The 13,450-nt window shown below is 47.2% G+C and overlaps 1 protein-coding gene across 1 annotated transcript; it reads right to left on the bottom strand.

The window, feature by feature from the left end:
• Window positions 1-6,594: 6,594 nt before the first annotated feature.
• Window positions 6,595-13,438, bottom strand: LOC133125322 (paramyosin-like). The gene is made up of 8 exons (XM_061237152.1): window positions 13,383-13,438; window positions 12,906-12,974; window positions 12,490-12,526; window positions 11,242-11,401; window positions 11,060-11,120; window positions 9,518-10,595; window positions 8,273-8,428; window positions 6,595-7,948 (listed from the first exon to the last, which is right to left on the bottom strand). The coding sequence occupies exons 4-8, from the start codon at window positions 11,396-11,398 to the stop codon at window positions 7,796-7,798; spliced, it is 1,605 nt and encodes a 534-aa protein (XP_061093136.1). The 5' UTR covers window positions 11,399-11,401; window positions 12,490-12,526; window positions 12,906-12,974; window positions 13,383-13,438; the 3' UTR covers window positions 6,595-7,795.
• Between the last annotated feature and the right edge of the window lie 12 nt (window positions 13,439-13,450).

Below are 13,450 nucleotides of genomic sequence, written 5' to 3'. Positions count from 1 at the left end.
AAATTGTCTGCCTCTTGTCCGTCAAAGCAACTCTTGAGCATTATTTACCATTGATTTCACATTAAGATCCAAGCCTGTTTTTCGACCACCGTTTATTGATTTCTGTTTCGTTGACCATCGCTTGTTTTTGACTACGTCCTCACCTACTGCTATTGTACCTTTGCCTCGCTGCTTTGTTTACGGGTACGACTTCCACATCGCCCTCGACTACGACCCTGCCTGCCGCCCGCCTGTACTTCTGCCCCGCTGACAGCTCTCCTGCTACTGGACCTCCCTGCACGTCTATCGACTACGAGTTTGCCTCTTCCCTCGGCACTGTTTTCGGATTATTTATTGTTTTATTGGCTGGATCTACGTGTATGGACTTTGCTTGTTTTGACCACGCTCCTGGGATTCGTCCCGAATAAAGTCCTGACGGGACTTTATATTACTATTGTTTCTGAGTTGTGCATTTTGGGTCCAACCCCCACGCACCCGTCTCAGAACAATTTCGCCACAATGGACCCTGCTGACTCTACTGCTATGTTCCACGCCCTCCAGGAACAAGGAGCCATAGTCCGGCAGCATTCACAAGGAATCTCAGAGCTTCACCTGGAGATTTGTGAACTGTGTGCGGAGATGAAGAGGCTCGCCGTCGCGGTCCTGCCACAACCACGGGAGGAGCCTACCCACCCAAGGTGTTCCAACACGCATCCAGCGACCAGGAGCCATCCCAGAGACTGATTGCTCTGCGCCAGGGACGGAAGACCGCGGCAGACCACTCCATCGACTTCCGCATTCCCGGGGCGGCCACTAATTGGAACGATGCGGCGTTGCCTAATCTCTTCCTGGCCAGCCTGAGTGAGACACTCCAGGACAATTTGGCGCGACTGGACCCCATCACCCAGTTCGACCAACTCGTGCGCATCGCGATCCGCCTGGACAACCGTGCCAGACAACGTCGGTCTGATAGACCGATCCTTCCCGGCAACCCATACCCCAGGCTGGGGCCAAGTCCTCGACTGGAGGAGTAGCAGTCTGAGGGATCCGAACCCATGGAGCTGTCCCGGGCCGGTACGAGGATCTCTACCGAGGAACTGGTCATTTCTGGAAACCATCGGGAGATGATCCAGTTCCGCGTCATCCAGTCCCCCAATGACCAACTCATCTTGGGATTACCCTGGCTCCAGAAACACAACCCCACGATCAACTGGAGTTCTAACCAAGTGCAATCTGTCCTGCTTGCGTTCCGCTCCACCACCAGCAGAGGGAGTACTAGCTCTACCACAGATTCCCAATCCCTCCCTGGAGAAGGTTCCCACTCCTTACCATGACCTGGGTACAGTGTTCTCCAAGACACAAGCTCAGTCACTGCCGCCTCATTGACCCTACGACTGCGCCATCAAGCTCCTTTCCGGTTCGTCACTCCCCTCAAGTCGTCTATACAACGTCTCCAGACCGGAAAGGGAGGCTATGGAGAAGTACATCCGAGACTGCCTGGCTAACGGACTAATTTGCCCATCTTCCTCTCCCGTTGGCGCGGGGTTCTTCTTCGTTCAGAAGAAGGATGGCTCTTTACGCCCGTGCATCGACTACAGGGAGCTGAACAACGTCACGGTGAGGAACAAGTATCCTCTGCCCTTGATGGACTCTGCGTTCCACCCACTTCACGAGGCCACCATCTTCACCAAGTTGGATCTTCGCAATGCTTACCACTTGGTCCGTATCCGTGAGGGCGATGAATGGAAGACCGCTTTCAACACCTCTCTCAGACACTTCGAATACCTGGTCATGCCATTCGGCCTCATCAATGCTCCTGCTGTGTTCCAGGCCCTGGTGAATGATGTTCTTCGGGACTTGTTGGGCTGCCATGTGTTTGTCTACCTGGATGACATCTTAATCTACTCCACTAATGCCAAGGATCATGAAAACCACGTCAGGCAAGTTCTACAGAGACTTCTAGAGAACAGATTATTCGTCAAGGCGGAGAAGTGCGTCTTCCACTCCAACACAGTTGAGTTCCTTGGGTTTATCCTTGAGAAGGGACGGATCAGGGCAGATCCCAAGAAGATTCTGGCAGTCACCGACTGGCCCACACCCACCTCACGTAAGCAACTCCAGCGCTTCTTGGGATTCGCTAATTTCTACCGAAGGTTCATCCGATCCTATAGTCAAGTGGTCTCCCCTCTAACCAAGCTGACTTCCACTGCGTTGCCATTCCGGTGGAGCCCCGAAGCTGAGACGGCCTTCACCAAGGTCAAGAGACTGTTCTCTTCCGCTCCCATCCTGGTACACCTCGACCCCACCCGCCAGTTTGTGGTAGAGACGGATGCTTCCGACACGTGGGTGGGAGCTGTGCTCTCTCAGGTGGCGGCCGTGGACAACCGACAACACCCCTGCGCCTTCTTCTCCAAGAAACTGTCCCCGCCGGAGAGGAATTATGACGTGGGAAACCGAGAACTGCTGGCAGTCAAACTGGCGCTGGAGGAGTGGAGACATTGGCTGGAGGGGGCCGAGAAGCCGTTCATCGTTTGGACCGACCACAAGAACCTGGCATACCTCCAGATAGCCAAGAGGCTGAATTCTCGACAGGCCAGATGGGCACTGTTCTTCGGGAGGTTCAATTTCTCACTGACCTACCGCCCGGGTTCTAAAAACGTTAAGCCTGACGCCCTTTCCCGTCAATTCAACACCTGTTCTGAGCGTGAGGTTCCTGAGAACATCCTTCCTGCCTCCTGCACCATTGGGTCTGTCACATGGAGAATCGAGTCGGTGATCCAGAGGGCTCTACGGGAGGAACTCGATCCCAGGTCCAACCCCGGATTACGCCTATACCTTCCCTCAGCCGCTCGGACACAGGTGCTGCAATGGGCCCATTCATCCCTCCTTTCCTGCCATCCTGGCTTTACCCGCACCTTGGCTGTGCTTAAGTGAAAATTCTGGTGGAGTTCCATGATCCTTGACACCAGACGCTTCATCAAGGCTTGCACCACATGCGCCAGAAGCAAAGCATCTCACCAGGCCCCTGCTGGACTGCTTCAACTATTGCCGGTGCCCAGCCGACCCTGGAGCCACATTGGAGTGGACTTTGTGACCGGACTTCCCCTTTCGGAGGGTAACACCACCATCCTGACTGTGGTGGACCAATTCAGCAAAGCGGCACACTTCATCCCCCTGGCTGGATTGCCCACCGCCCAAGAGACAGCTGACGTTCTGGTGAGAGAAGTTTTTTGCATTCACGGACTTCCTTCGGACATTGTTTCAGACCGCGGTCCTCAATTCATCTCTCAAGTTTGGAAAGCGTTCTGCATGGCCCTCGGGGCCACAGCTAGCCTCTCTTCGGGCTACCACCCTCAGTCCAATGGTCAAACTGAGAGGGCCAATCAGGACCTGGGGGCTGCTCTACGCTGTGTATCGGCCAAAAATCCAGCCGCATGGAGCAAGATGCTTACCTGGGTTGAATACGCACACAACACCTTACCCTGCGCCGCCACCGGGAAATCGCCATTTGAGGTCTCCCTGGGCTACCAACCTCCACTGTTCCATTACATTACATTGTTCCCTGACCAGGAAGCCGAGATTGCTGTTCCCTCCCTCGCCATCCACATGAAACGGTGCGCCAAGGTTTGGAGGGATGCCAAGGCCGCGCTTTTAAGCATGGCAGACCGTAATCGGCGTTTTGCTGATCGCCACCGCACACCAGCTCCTGCCTACAAACCAGGTGACTCCGTCTGGCTGTCCACTAAGGACATTCCCCTCCAATCCACCTCCCACAAACTGCAACCCTGTTTTATTGGTCCCTTTAAGATCCATAGCATCATCAACCCATCCATCCATCCATCCATCCATTATCTGAACCCGCTTATCCTGATCAGGGTCGCAGGGGGGCTGGAGCCTATCTCAGCATACATTGGGCGAAAGGCAGGAATACACCCTGGACAGGTCGCCAGTCTATCGCAGGGCACACACACCATTCACTCACACACTCATACCTACGGGCAATTTAGAGTCTCCAATCAGCCTAACGTGCATGTCTTTGGACTGTGGGAGGAAACCGGAGTACCCGGAGGAAACCCACGCAGACACGGGGAGAACATGCAAACTCCGCACAGAGAGGCCCCGGCCGACGGGGATTCGAACCCAGGACCTCCTTGCTGTGAGGCGGCAGTGCTACCCACTGCACCATCCGTGCCGCCATCATCAACCCTTCCTCTGTTAAATTGTCACTCCCTGCTTCCCTTAAGATTCACCCCACATTCCATGTTTCTTGTATTAAGCCTGTATCCTCTCACCCCATATGTCCCCCGGATCCCCCACCACCTCCCCCCCGCATGATTGACAACCACCCTGCATGTACTGTTAAAAAACTCTTGAACATTCGTAAGAGGGGCCGTGGGGTGCAATACTTGGTAGACTGGGAGGGCTATGGTCCTGAGGAGCGTTCCTGGGTCGCTCCCAGTCTCATTCTGGACAAATCTTTGATTACTGACTTCCATCGTGACCACGCTGACAAGCTCAAAGGACCGCCAGGAGTCGGTCATTAAGGGGGGGGTCCCGTCACGTTTCATGTTTGTCACGTCATGTTTCATGTTTAGTCATTGTCTTAGTTACGTTACGGTTAGTTACGGTGTCATGTCACATATTTATGTTAGTCTAGTCTCGTCACGTTTTTATGTTTTATTTCTTGTTACATTTCATTGTCATGTCATGTTGTTTCATGTTTAGTTGTTGTTATGATTTAATTGTTCGTCTTGTCATGTCATGTTTTGCTAACTTGTCACGATTTGTTTGTCTCATGTTATGTTGTTCTATTCATTGATTAGCATACACTTTTTCGTGTCTTTCTGCAAACCTTGCATTCATGCTTTTTCTCTCTCCCTTTCTGTCACTCACGCTTCCCAAATTGTTTTAATTTCCCTTAATTCCCCCTTTCCCACTAATTTACTAACTTTAGATCAGGATTGGGTAATACTAACATTCTAACCATGTTACCTTACATTTCTTGTGCATGTCATTTTCTAATTTACTAACACTAGGGCAGGATAGGTTTATTACTAACGATTTCTAATTATCTCATCAATCCTCCACACCTGATTTCCATGCTGCTCTCAATCTAATTGTCTGCACCTGTCTACACCTGCATATATAGCTCAGTTCCGTGTCATATCTTCGCAAAATCCCCCCCCCCCCCCCGTTTATTGAGCAAAGATTATTGACTTCTTTTTTGTTGACCATTACCTGGTAGCACGACTTTGCTTGCTGTCTGTGCTTTTGCCCTGACTTCAGTCTTGACTCTTGCGCCGTCATCAACCCGAGCTTATCGTCCACCTGTACTTCTGCCCCTCTGACAGCTTTCCTTTTTGCATGGTGTACCTGACGTACTTTATTACATGCCTTTTGTCTGAGTTGTGCATTTTGGGTCCAACCCCCCACGCATCCGTCTCACCCTCAAGGCTGTGGAGGCTACATCACAGTTATACTCTGCCAGGGAAGCGAGGATTAATTGAAATATGTTTATTTTAGAAATCCAGCTGTTCCAACTAACAATGCCCATGTTAAAATGTTCAGCACTATACTCTGATGACCTTTTTTGAAAATTAATGTGACAATTTTCTATTTATTTTCAATAGCCATTTCAGGGATTCTCTCAATACTCTGTATGAAATGTTCCCAACCAAAACAAAATATTTGCCCCAGGCAGAACCAAACTTGTAGGTTCCATGTGGATGTATTTTCCAAGCTGTTCCCTGCATAATGTACACATATCCACAGGCCATACAAAGTTATGAGATCAATAAAAGTATTTAGTATAAGTGGTTAGAAAAAACAGTTGATAAACAGGTAAAAGTAGATACTGCCATGCATCCAGCAGAGACTCCGATAAGATTGTGAGCAGTCAGGAGATGAGCTGTGCTATAAAGACCAGAATAAACATGGTCTCAGATCGAATCAGGACTGTGCCAGCACCCATTTTGGCTGGTAGCTCCATGGGACAACACACAATTGGAGATGGCATTACCCAGTTGATGGGAGGGTTGAGATGGTAAGGGCAGTGTTTCTCAAACCTCTCCTTCATCCAGGTATTTCATGCATTCCACCTCATGCACACCTAATGCAACTAATCAAGGGATCGATTAGTTGTATAAGGTACGCTTGAGATGGAACACAAATACCTAGATCTGGTTGGGGGTACTCAAGAAGAGGTTTGGGAACCACTCCGGCTGGGGGTTCACGTTTCATCGAGATCAGTATGATGTTCCTCTGACTCCACTTTATATGAGCTTAGCTATAGTCTGCGGTGAGAAAAGAAGCAGAGGCACAACATGTTTTGGAGGAGAACCACATCTGTTTACATTCTCCTGTATTGGCAGTCAGGTTTGTGCATGAATGTGGGTGCGGTTGCAGGCAGTTGGGCATTCCAAATTAGGGCGGGACTTGGGTTCCTTCTGTGAAGGAGTTCAGTATTGTGCATGTCTCTCCATGAATGTGATGACACCCCATGAAGCTTTGAGATAAAAGCATGATAAGTTCCCTTGGTCTTCAGTGAGCTAAGTGCATCGCTCTGTGCAGTATGGGATAACAAAGCAGATACAGGAAGTCCTTCATACACAACAGTTCTCCATAAAACATTCATTTATTTTGGCCATAAGACTTAACAACACTTGCAGGGGTGTGGGAAGGATCTGGCATTGACAACTGTGTTAATGATTACATAGAAAGATATGATATGTGACATGGACAGAATGTTAGCATACAAAGTAGTATACAGGGCTGACAGGAATTCTATAATCTATGATTCTGGATTAAAACTACTCTAGCATTTAATACTCAAAATTAAAAAAGACAGTTAAAACATTAACATCACTTCTCATTCACTCAATAACATCACTGGGTGGCTCATTCAATTAAGGCAGCAAGCCTTAATGGTGAGCCCCACATTCTTGGATCAAATCTGGACCATGCCAGTGCTGAATGCAGTTGGCAGCTCCACAGGGCGACGCATAATTGGCAATTGAGTCGCCCAGCTTCTGTCAGTTAGGGGTCTCTATTTCACCGCTCTCTAACAACCCCCATTGGTCGGGCAGGTGCCCACGGACTGCATGTCAAAGCTGCATAGGAAAGGTCTTCCTCAAACTCCACTCTATGCAAGCTTAGGTGTGGTCTCTGATGTGAAAACAATCAGCTGGTATTTCAGAGAACACACATATGTCTACACTTCCCTAAATCAGCAGTAGGGATTATGCATGAATGTGGCTGCAGTTACAGATAATTGGACAGGACCAAATAAGGAAGAAATTAGAATGTCCGACATGCCAAATTGAAAAAAATAAAAGAAATGGAGGCATAATAGAGGAATGTTTTCAGTTAAGTTTTTCAAATGCAATTTATCAAAAGAAAACCAATGAAATGTAAATTATGAAATAATTGTGACATTAAACTGTTAAAGCTGGGAATTGCATGCTCTTGGACCACAATTACAAAAGTCAGAGAAATACACAAAGGATACAGGATGTATGAAAATTATGTTACATATGTAACCCTTTCAGTCCCAAGCTAAACCTTTTAAAACAATCAAAATTACAGCCATTGTATTGCTTTGAGCCCCTATTAAGACCCTACTAAATTTTCTCAACCAACCCTTTGGGGTTGGGGTGTTGCCACTTGAAATATGGGGCGTGGGACTGAAAGGATTAATGCTGTAAACAAAGGCACTATGTTTAACAAGAAATCTTAAAGGTGCGATGCATTTGGTCACTTCTGGCCAGTCTGGGAATCAGGGTGGTAAGGTGTTGGAGTGACAGGGACTGGTTTCTTCTCAAAGAAATGTGGGATGGGAAGAACTGATACCATCTAGGTACTGTTCCAGGATCTCTTCAATGATGCAGCTCTCATAGTTTACCTGCTCCAGGTCCAGCTCAGGTATGAGGATCACCAGGAGACGGCTGACACTCAGACGCAGGTTCTGCAGCTTTTCAGAGAACACATTTGAGAAAATACACCTGCCATCCAGACTGTACGTAAACCTTGCTTTCCCAGACTTGGAATACACATGCAATCCCAGACAGCACTTTATTAGGAACAGTTTTACTTTATTACACCTACTTATTCATGCGAGCCAAAACCACAAAAAAAGTGTCCCAATACGTATGCCATCACGTGAAAAACGACACATGAAAATCTCATACAAATTACATTTCAGAAAACCATAATAAAACAGACAAGCAGCAAAATGTATAATGTGTACAAAAAGGACTGTGTGGACATGGTGGTTGCCAGGATACTGGATGCTCACCTGGCTCCTCAGTTGGTCTCTCTCCGCGTTGCTCAGGTCCAGATCCCTGTGGATGAACTCCAACTGTACAGCCAGGTGATCTTCTCCCCCTGGGACCTGGTCACACGGCTCACTGCTAGCCCTCATCTGCTGCAGCTCCTGGTTCAGCTTGTCCACCTAAAAGCATTCAGAATACAGACGACAACACCATGAATCACGTATTTAAAGAATTCCATTCTAATCTATCCATGTCCAAGATCAAACTTGACAAGACCTCTTGTCTGGCTTTCTTTAACAGTCTCCAATTTCCAAAACGGGATGCGTCCAGTTAGAAGCAGTTTACAGCAGATGAGCCTATAACACTGCAGGAGCTTGAGTGTGCACTTCAGAATAGTTGTTTACAGATTTGATGCCGGCATCAGTTTGTTACAGTTGCACACCGAGGACTGGGGTTCGTGTCCCAGTCTTGCCGGCTCTCGTGGAGCGGCATAATTGGCTCGCCGCTCCAAGGGTGGTATTCGGCAGGGGTTAGTAGGATCGCCACAAACAACAGTCCCCGGTCGCCTGGGAATCACGGTCACAGGCTCTGAGACGATACGACTGGGATGGGGTCGTAAGCGGTGTATCCCCAGCTAATCCGCTCTCGCTTCCTAACAATGTATCAGTTCATAGTTCAGTTTGATACACCCAATGTTTTGGCTATATCTCTAATTGTTTTATTCTGATTTGTCAGCCTCATGATGTCCGGCTTCACTGGCATTGACACTTATTTGGTCCACATGTTGCAAAACAACAGCAGCAGATTCCAAATGCAAATTCCACATGTAGAATCAACTCTCAACAAATTTGTTAGCTTTCTTGACCATTAGCAAATCAGGCAATGACACCTACAGTAGGTAGCCATGAAACAGCTGACCAGCCAATGGTCCAATTACTTTTGCTCCCTTAAAATAGCGGGGGTTAAAAAGGGCTGTAATTCATACATGGATTACCTGATGTGGACTAAAATACCCTCGAATGAAAGCTGACGGCATGCACTTCAACATCATTCATTGTTTTGTTTCAAGTCCAATGTGCTGGAGTACAGAGCCAAAACAACAAAAAATGTGTCCCAATACGTATGCCAGCACATGAAAAACGACACATGAAAATCACATACAAATTACATTTTAGAAAACCACAATAAAACAGACAAGCAGCAAAATGTATAATGTGTACAAAAAGGACTGTGTTGAAATGGTGGTTGCCAAGATACTGGATGTTCACCTGGCTCCTCAGTCGGTCTCTCTCCGCATTGCTCTGGTCCAGATCCTTGTGGATGAACTCCAACTGTACAGCCAGGTGATCTTCTCCCCCTGGGACCTGGTCACATCGCTCCTGCTTCACGCTGCTAGCCCTCATCTGCTGCAGTTTCTGGTTCAGCTTGTCCACCTGCAACTTGTACTGGGCTCTCTCCTGATTGGCTGTCTCCATCTGCTCCTTATACTGGTCTTTGACTGTCTCCATCTGCCTTTTGTACTGGTCTCTCTCCTGATTGGCTGTCTCCATCTGCTCCTTATACTGGTCTTTGACTGTCTCCATCTGCCTTTTGTACTGGTCTCTCTCCTGATTGGCTGTCTCCATCTGCTCCTTGCACTGGTCTTTGGCTGTCTCCATCTGCACCTTGTATTGGTCTCTTTCCTGATTGGCTTTCTTCACCTGGTCCCTGTAACGGTCTGTCTCCTGATTGGCTGTCTCCTCCCGGTCCCTGTAACGGTCTCTCTCCTGATTGGCTATCTCCACCTGGTCCTTGTAACAGTCTCTCTCTTTACTGGCTGTCTCCCACTGCTCCAAGTACAGGTCTCTCTCCTTACAGACTATCTCCCACTGCTTGAACAGCCAGTCCTGCTGCATCTCTTGGGAGGGGCGCACTCCTTCACCTGAATCTGTGAGCTCCCTGGTCTCTCTCTTCTGGAGCTGCGTCTGCTCTGAAGTCTCATCCTCTCGCCAGCTCCTTGTCCTCTCCTCCTCTAGCTCCTGCTTTATCTCTGCCACACCCTCAGTTTGGGATGCAGCAGTCACTTGCTGCGGCACAGGTGATAGAGCGGTGATGGATACTGTCAGGTCGTGGGAATGCATGTACTCTTGTGCGGGGACTCCATCACTGACTTGTAGGTTAGTGTGCTCATTGCTAGCCCTATCGAGATCACAGGGTGACACTGGCTCTCCCATTTCCTCCACTAATAGGGGGACGTCTGGGGTGTCCTGTGGCACCACCTCCATATCAGCTGCCGATGATGTGCTCTGGCTCATCTTTGCCCTTTTTACCTGCTCAGACTCTGGGGTTAACAACACCCTCTTGCCCCTAAAGAGAGAAGCACAGTGATTTAATATGAAACATTTAGAAAGCCTGTTTGCACATGTCAACATGATGTTACACGCATTAATTCCTTTACTTATTCAGCAAAGGGAAGGCACTCGACATAGGTACTACGCTGCAGGTGCTGGATATAATGCAGACATTGGAGGCCATATTTTTTGTAGAATGCGGTCCAATACAACGCTATTAACAGAAGTAATAAACTCCATGTCTGTCCATTTTCTGGCAGACCTGTTTGTTGCACAATGTCATGAATGTGTGCATGACATGTCCATCAGTCCAACTACTGTAGACCACACATCCAGACCAAATTAATATTTTATTTTTCAACACAATATTCTTTCTTCAGTCTGTTAGCATGTAGTAAAATGTAGGTTTATCACCTGCATAATCTACCAAAATACATACAGAATACAGTATTTTACAGTGGAAGCCAGTTCAGCCTCTACCTCATAGTTGTGCGTTTGGAGCGCGTGCTGAGAGGTGTCTGCTGGGCAGAGAGCCTCCGGCCTGCAAACAGAATAGAGAAGAGAACGTGTTTACTGCTGTTCCGAACATGCTCTATCATCTGACTGTGTTGTGCTGCTCTCTAGCACTACTCATGGATTTATCATCATGTGGCCGCTCTTACCAGAACGACTGACAGGAGTGAGGGTGGGAGAGGTTCTGTCAGTGAAATCACCCTCTGCTCTTGTGCCACTGGAACACTGGCTTCTGCTACTGCGTGTTGAGGGTGGAGTCGAAGTGCTCTGTGCTGGTATAGCTTCTTCAGCATTCTGTTGTGTCATTGTCTGTGGTTTGTCATACATAAGGTGATATTATTACTTGACTTATGGACAGGCCCATTGCTGATGCATTTCAAATGTGTTGGAAAATCCCTTCCTATCCCTTGTCTTGATTCCCCTCAAGGGGGTAACACTTCAATGAAAAGGGGTAATACTGACATTATGATAAAGTTAAAATAAATATAAAAATATATACAAATAAAATAAATAAATAAGGTTATTATTATTATCCATCCATCCATCCATTATCTGAACCCGCTTATCCTGAACAGGGTCGCAGGGGGGCTGGAGCCTAGCCCAGCATACATTGGGCAAAAGGCAGGAATACACCCTGGACAGGTCGCCAGTCCATCACAGGGCACACACACCATTCACTGACACACTCATACCTACGGGCAATTTAGACTCTCCAATCACCCTCACATGCATGTCTTTGGACTGTGGGAGGAAACCGGAGTACCCGGAGGAAACCCACGCAGACACGGGGAGAACATGCAAACTCCGCACAGAGAGGCCCCGGCCGACGGGGATTCGAACCCAGGACCTCCTTGCTGTGAGGCGGCAGTGCTACCCACTGCACCATCCGTGCCGCCCTATTATTATTATTATTATTATTATTATTATTATTATTATTATTATTATTATTATTATTATTATTATTATTATTATTATTATGGACGATCAATCTTCAGGGGAGTTTGGGGGAGGTCACCATCTCATTATATGCCTATGCATTATATAACTGCTGCTCTTGCAAATGCAGAGCTTAAAGCTTAAATTGTACATAATTATTTGCCAGGTAAACTTCTAAAGCATAGTTCATTTCCCAAATCCATAATTCAAAAACAGCAACAGAAAAACACTGTTTACTACCTACAACCCTAGCCAAATGCACATTTCTCTGGTAAATTTGCTGCAAGGAAATGTTCATGTGGCCCTTTTACAGCTTGGCCTTATAACCACCACCAGCCTGCCCAGGCACACCTCAGATAGCACTGCTTTTTCTGCAGGGAATTCAGCCAAACAGTTCCTTCAGTCTATAAGCTTAAATGAAGTGTGTATTATACAAGCTCACACACGCACGCACTCCTCACCTGCCACCTGTTCTTCTCCTGCTGCTGTTTCTTATCCCTGCAGGAAACAGAAAATATGCTTAAAATATAATTTCATACTTTAAGAAAAAATACTCAAACTACAGAAGCTCATTCAGATTCTCTGTGAAGACATTAAACATGCATTGTGGCTGGTGCATACAGACTAAATAAGAGCTGGGTGAGTCTTGGTTATGATGTCACTAGCCAGTTTCTATTGGGAGTTGCAAAGGCAGGATATGGTTGGCTCTGTCCCACTGGAGGGGGACCTTATGGCACTTAATGCTTCTAAGCAACTGAGATCCCTGCATGCTCTCTAGTAGTACACTATGTAGGGTGCATTATGTGGGTTGCTACTTGCTTCTTTAAAAAAGTTTAGAGGCGAGTCAACATGTAAAGGGATATTGAAATATCCTCACTGTTTATAGGTCTTCTGGTAAGGCTGCTCATCCTCAGAGTCCTCCAGTTGTTCTTCTGCTTGGCAGATTCTGCATAGACATACAATTTACACTAATACAGGATTGTCCAAACCAGCAGGTCTTAGAAGAAGAACCCAATGACCAACTGGTAAGTACTTCTGCTACTGGAAAAATAAGATTGAGGGTGGAACTACAATGAGTGGATTTTCAACTAACTGTTAATCATGCTCTTGTTAGAGACCAATGAAATAATTTTTCTTTCCATAACAAAATAATTGGTTAAAATCAGTGACTCACAGACAGCATTTTGCATTTCTTTGTATCATAAAGCCTCCTTCTACCTTCTACTAACTTCTAAGGCTGTAACCAATAACAACAGAGATGACAGGCTGTTCTTCTTGTGTTTCTCCCTTAGACAGCCACCACCAAGGACAGATGGGGAGGCATTGCATATAATCAGAAAAGACTGGGCATTACCTGTACTGGGGGTCTGAATTCAAGTGGCAGAACCAGACATCACCCAGCTTTTCATCTGGCAACAGTCA

The sequence above is a fragment of the Conger conger genome, chromosome 3, assembly GCF_963514075.1.
Source record: "Conger conger chromosome 3, fConCon1.1, whole genome shotgun sequence".
Taxonomy (NCBI): domain Eukaryota; kingdom Metazoa; phylum Chordata; class Actinopteri; order Anguilliformes; family Congridae; genus Conger; species Conger conger.
Note: the sequence above shows the minus strand (reverse complement) of the source record. Positions and strands in the feature narration are given on the sequence as shown.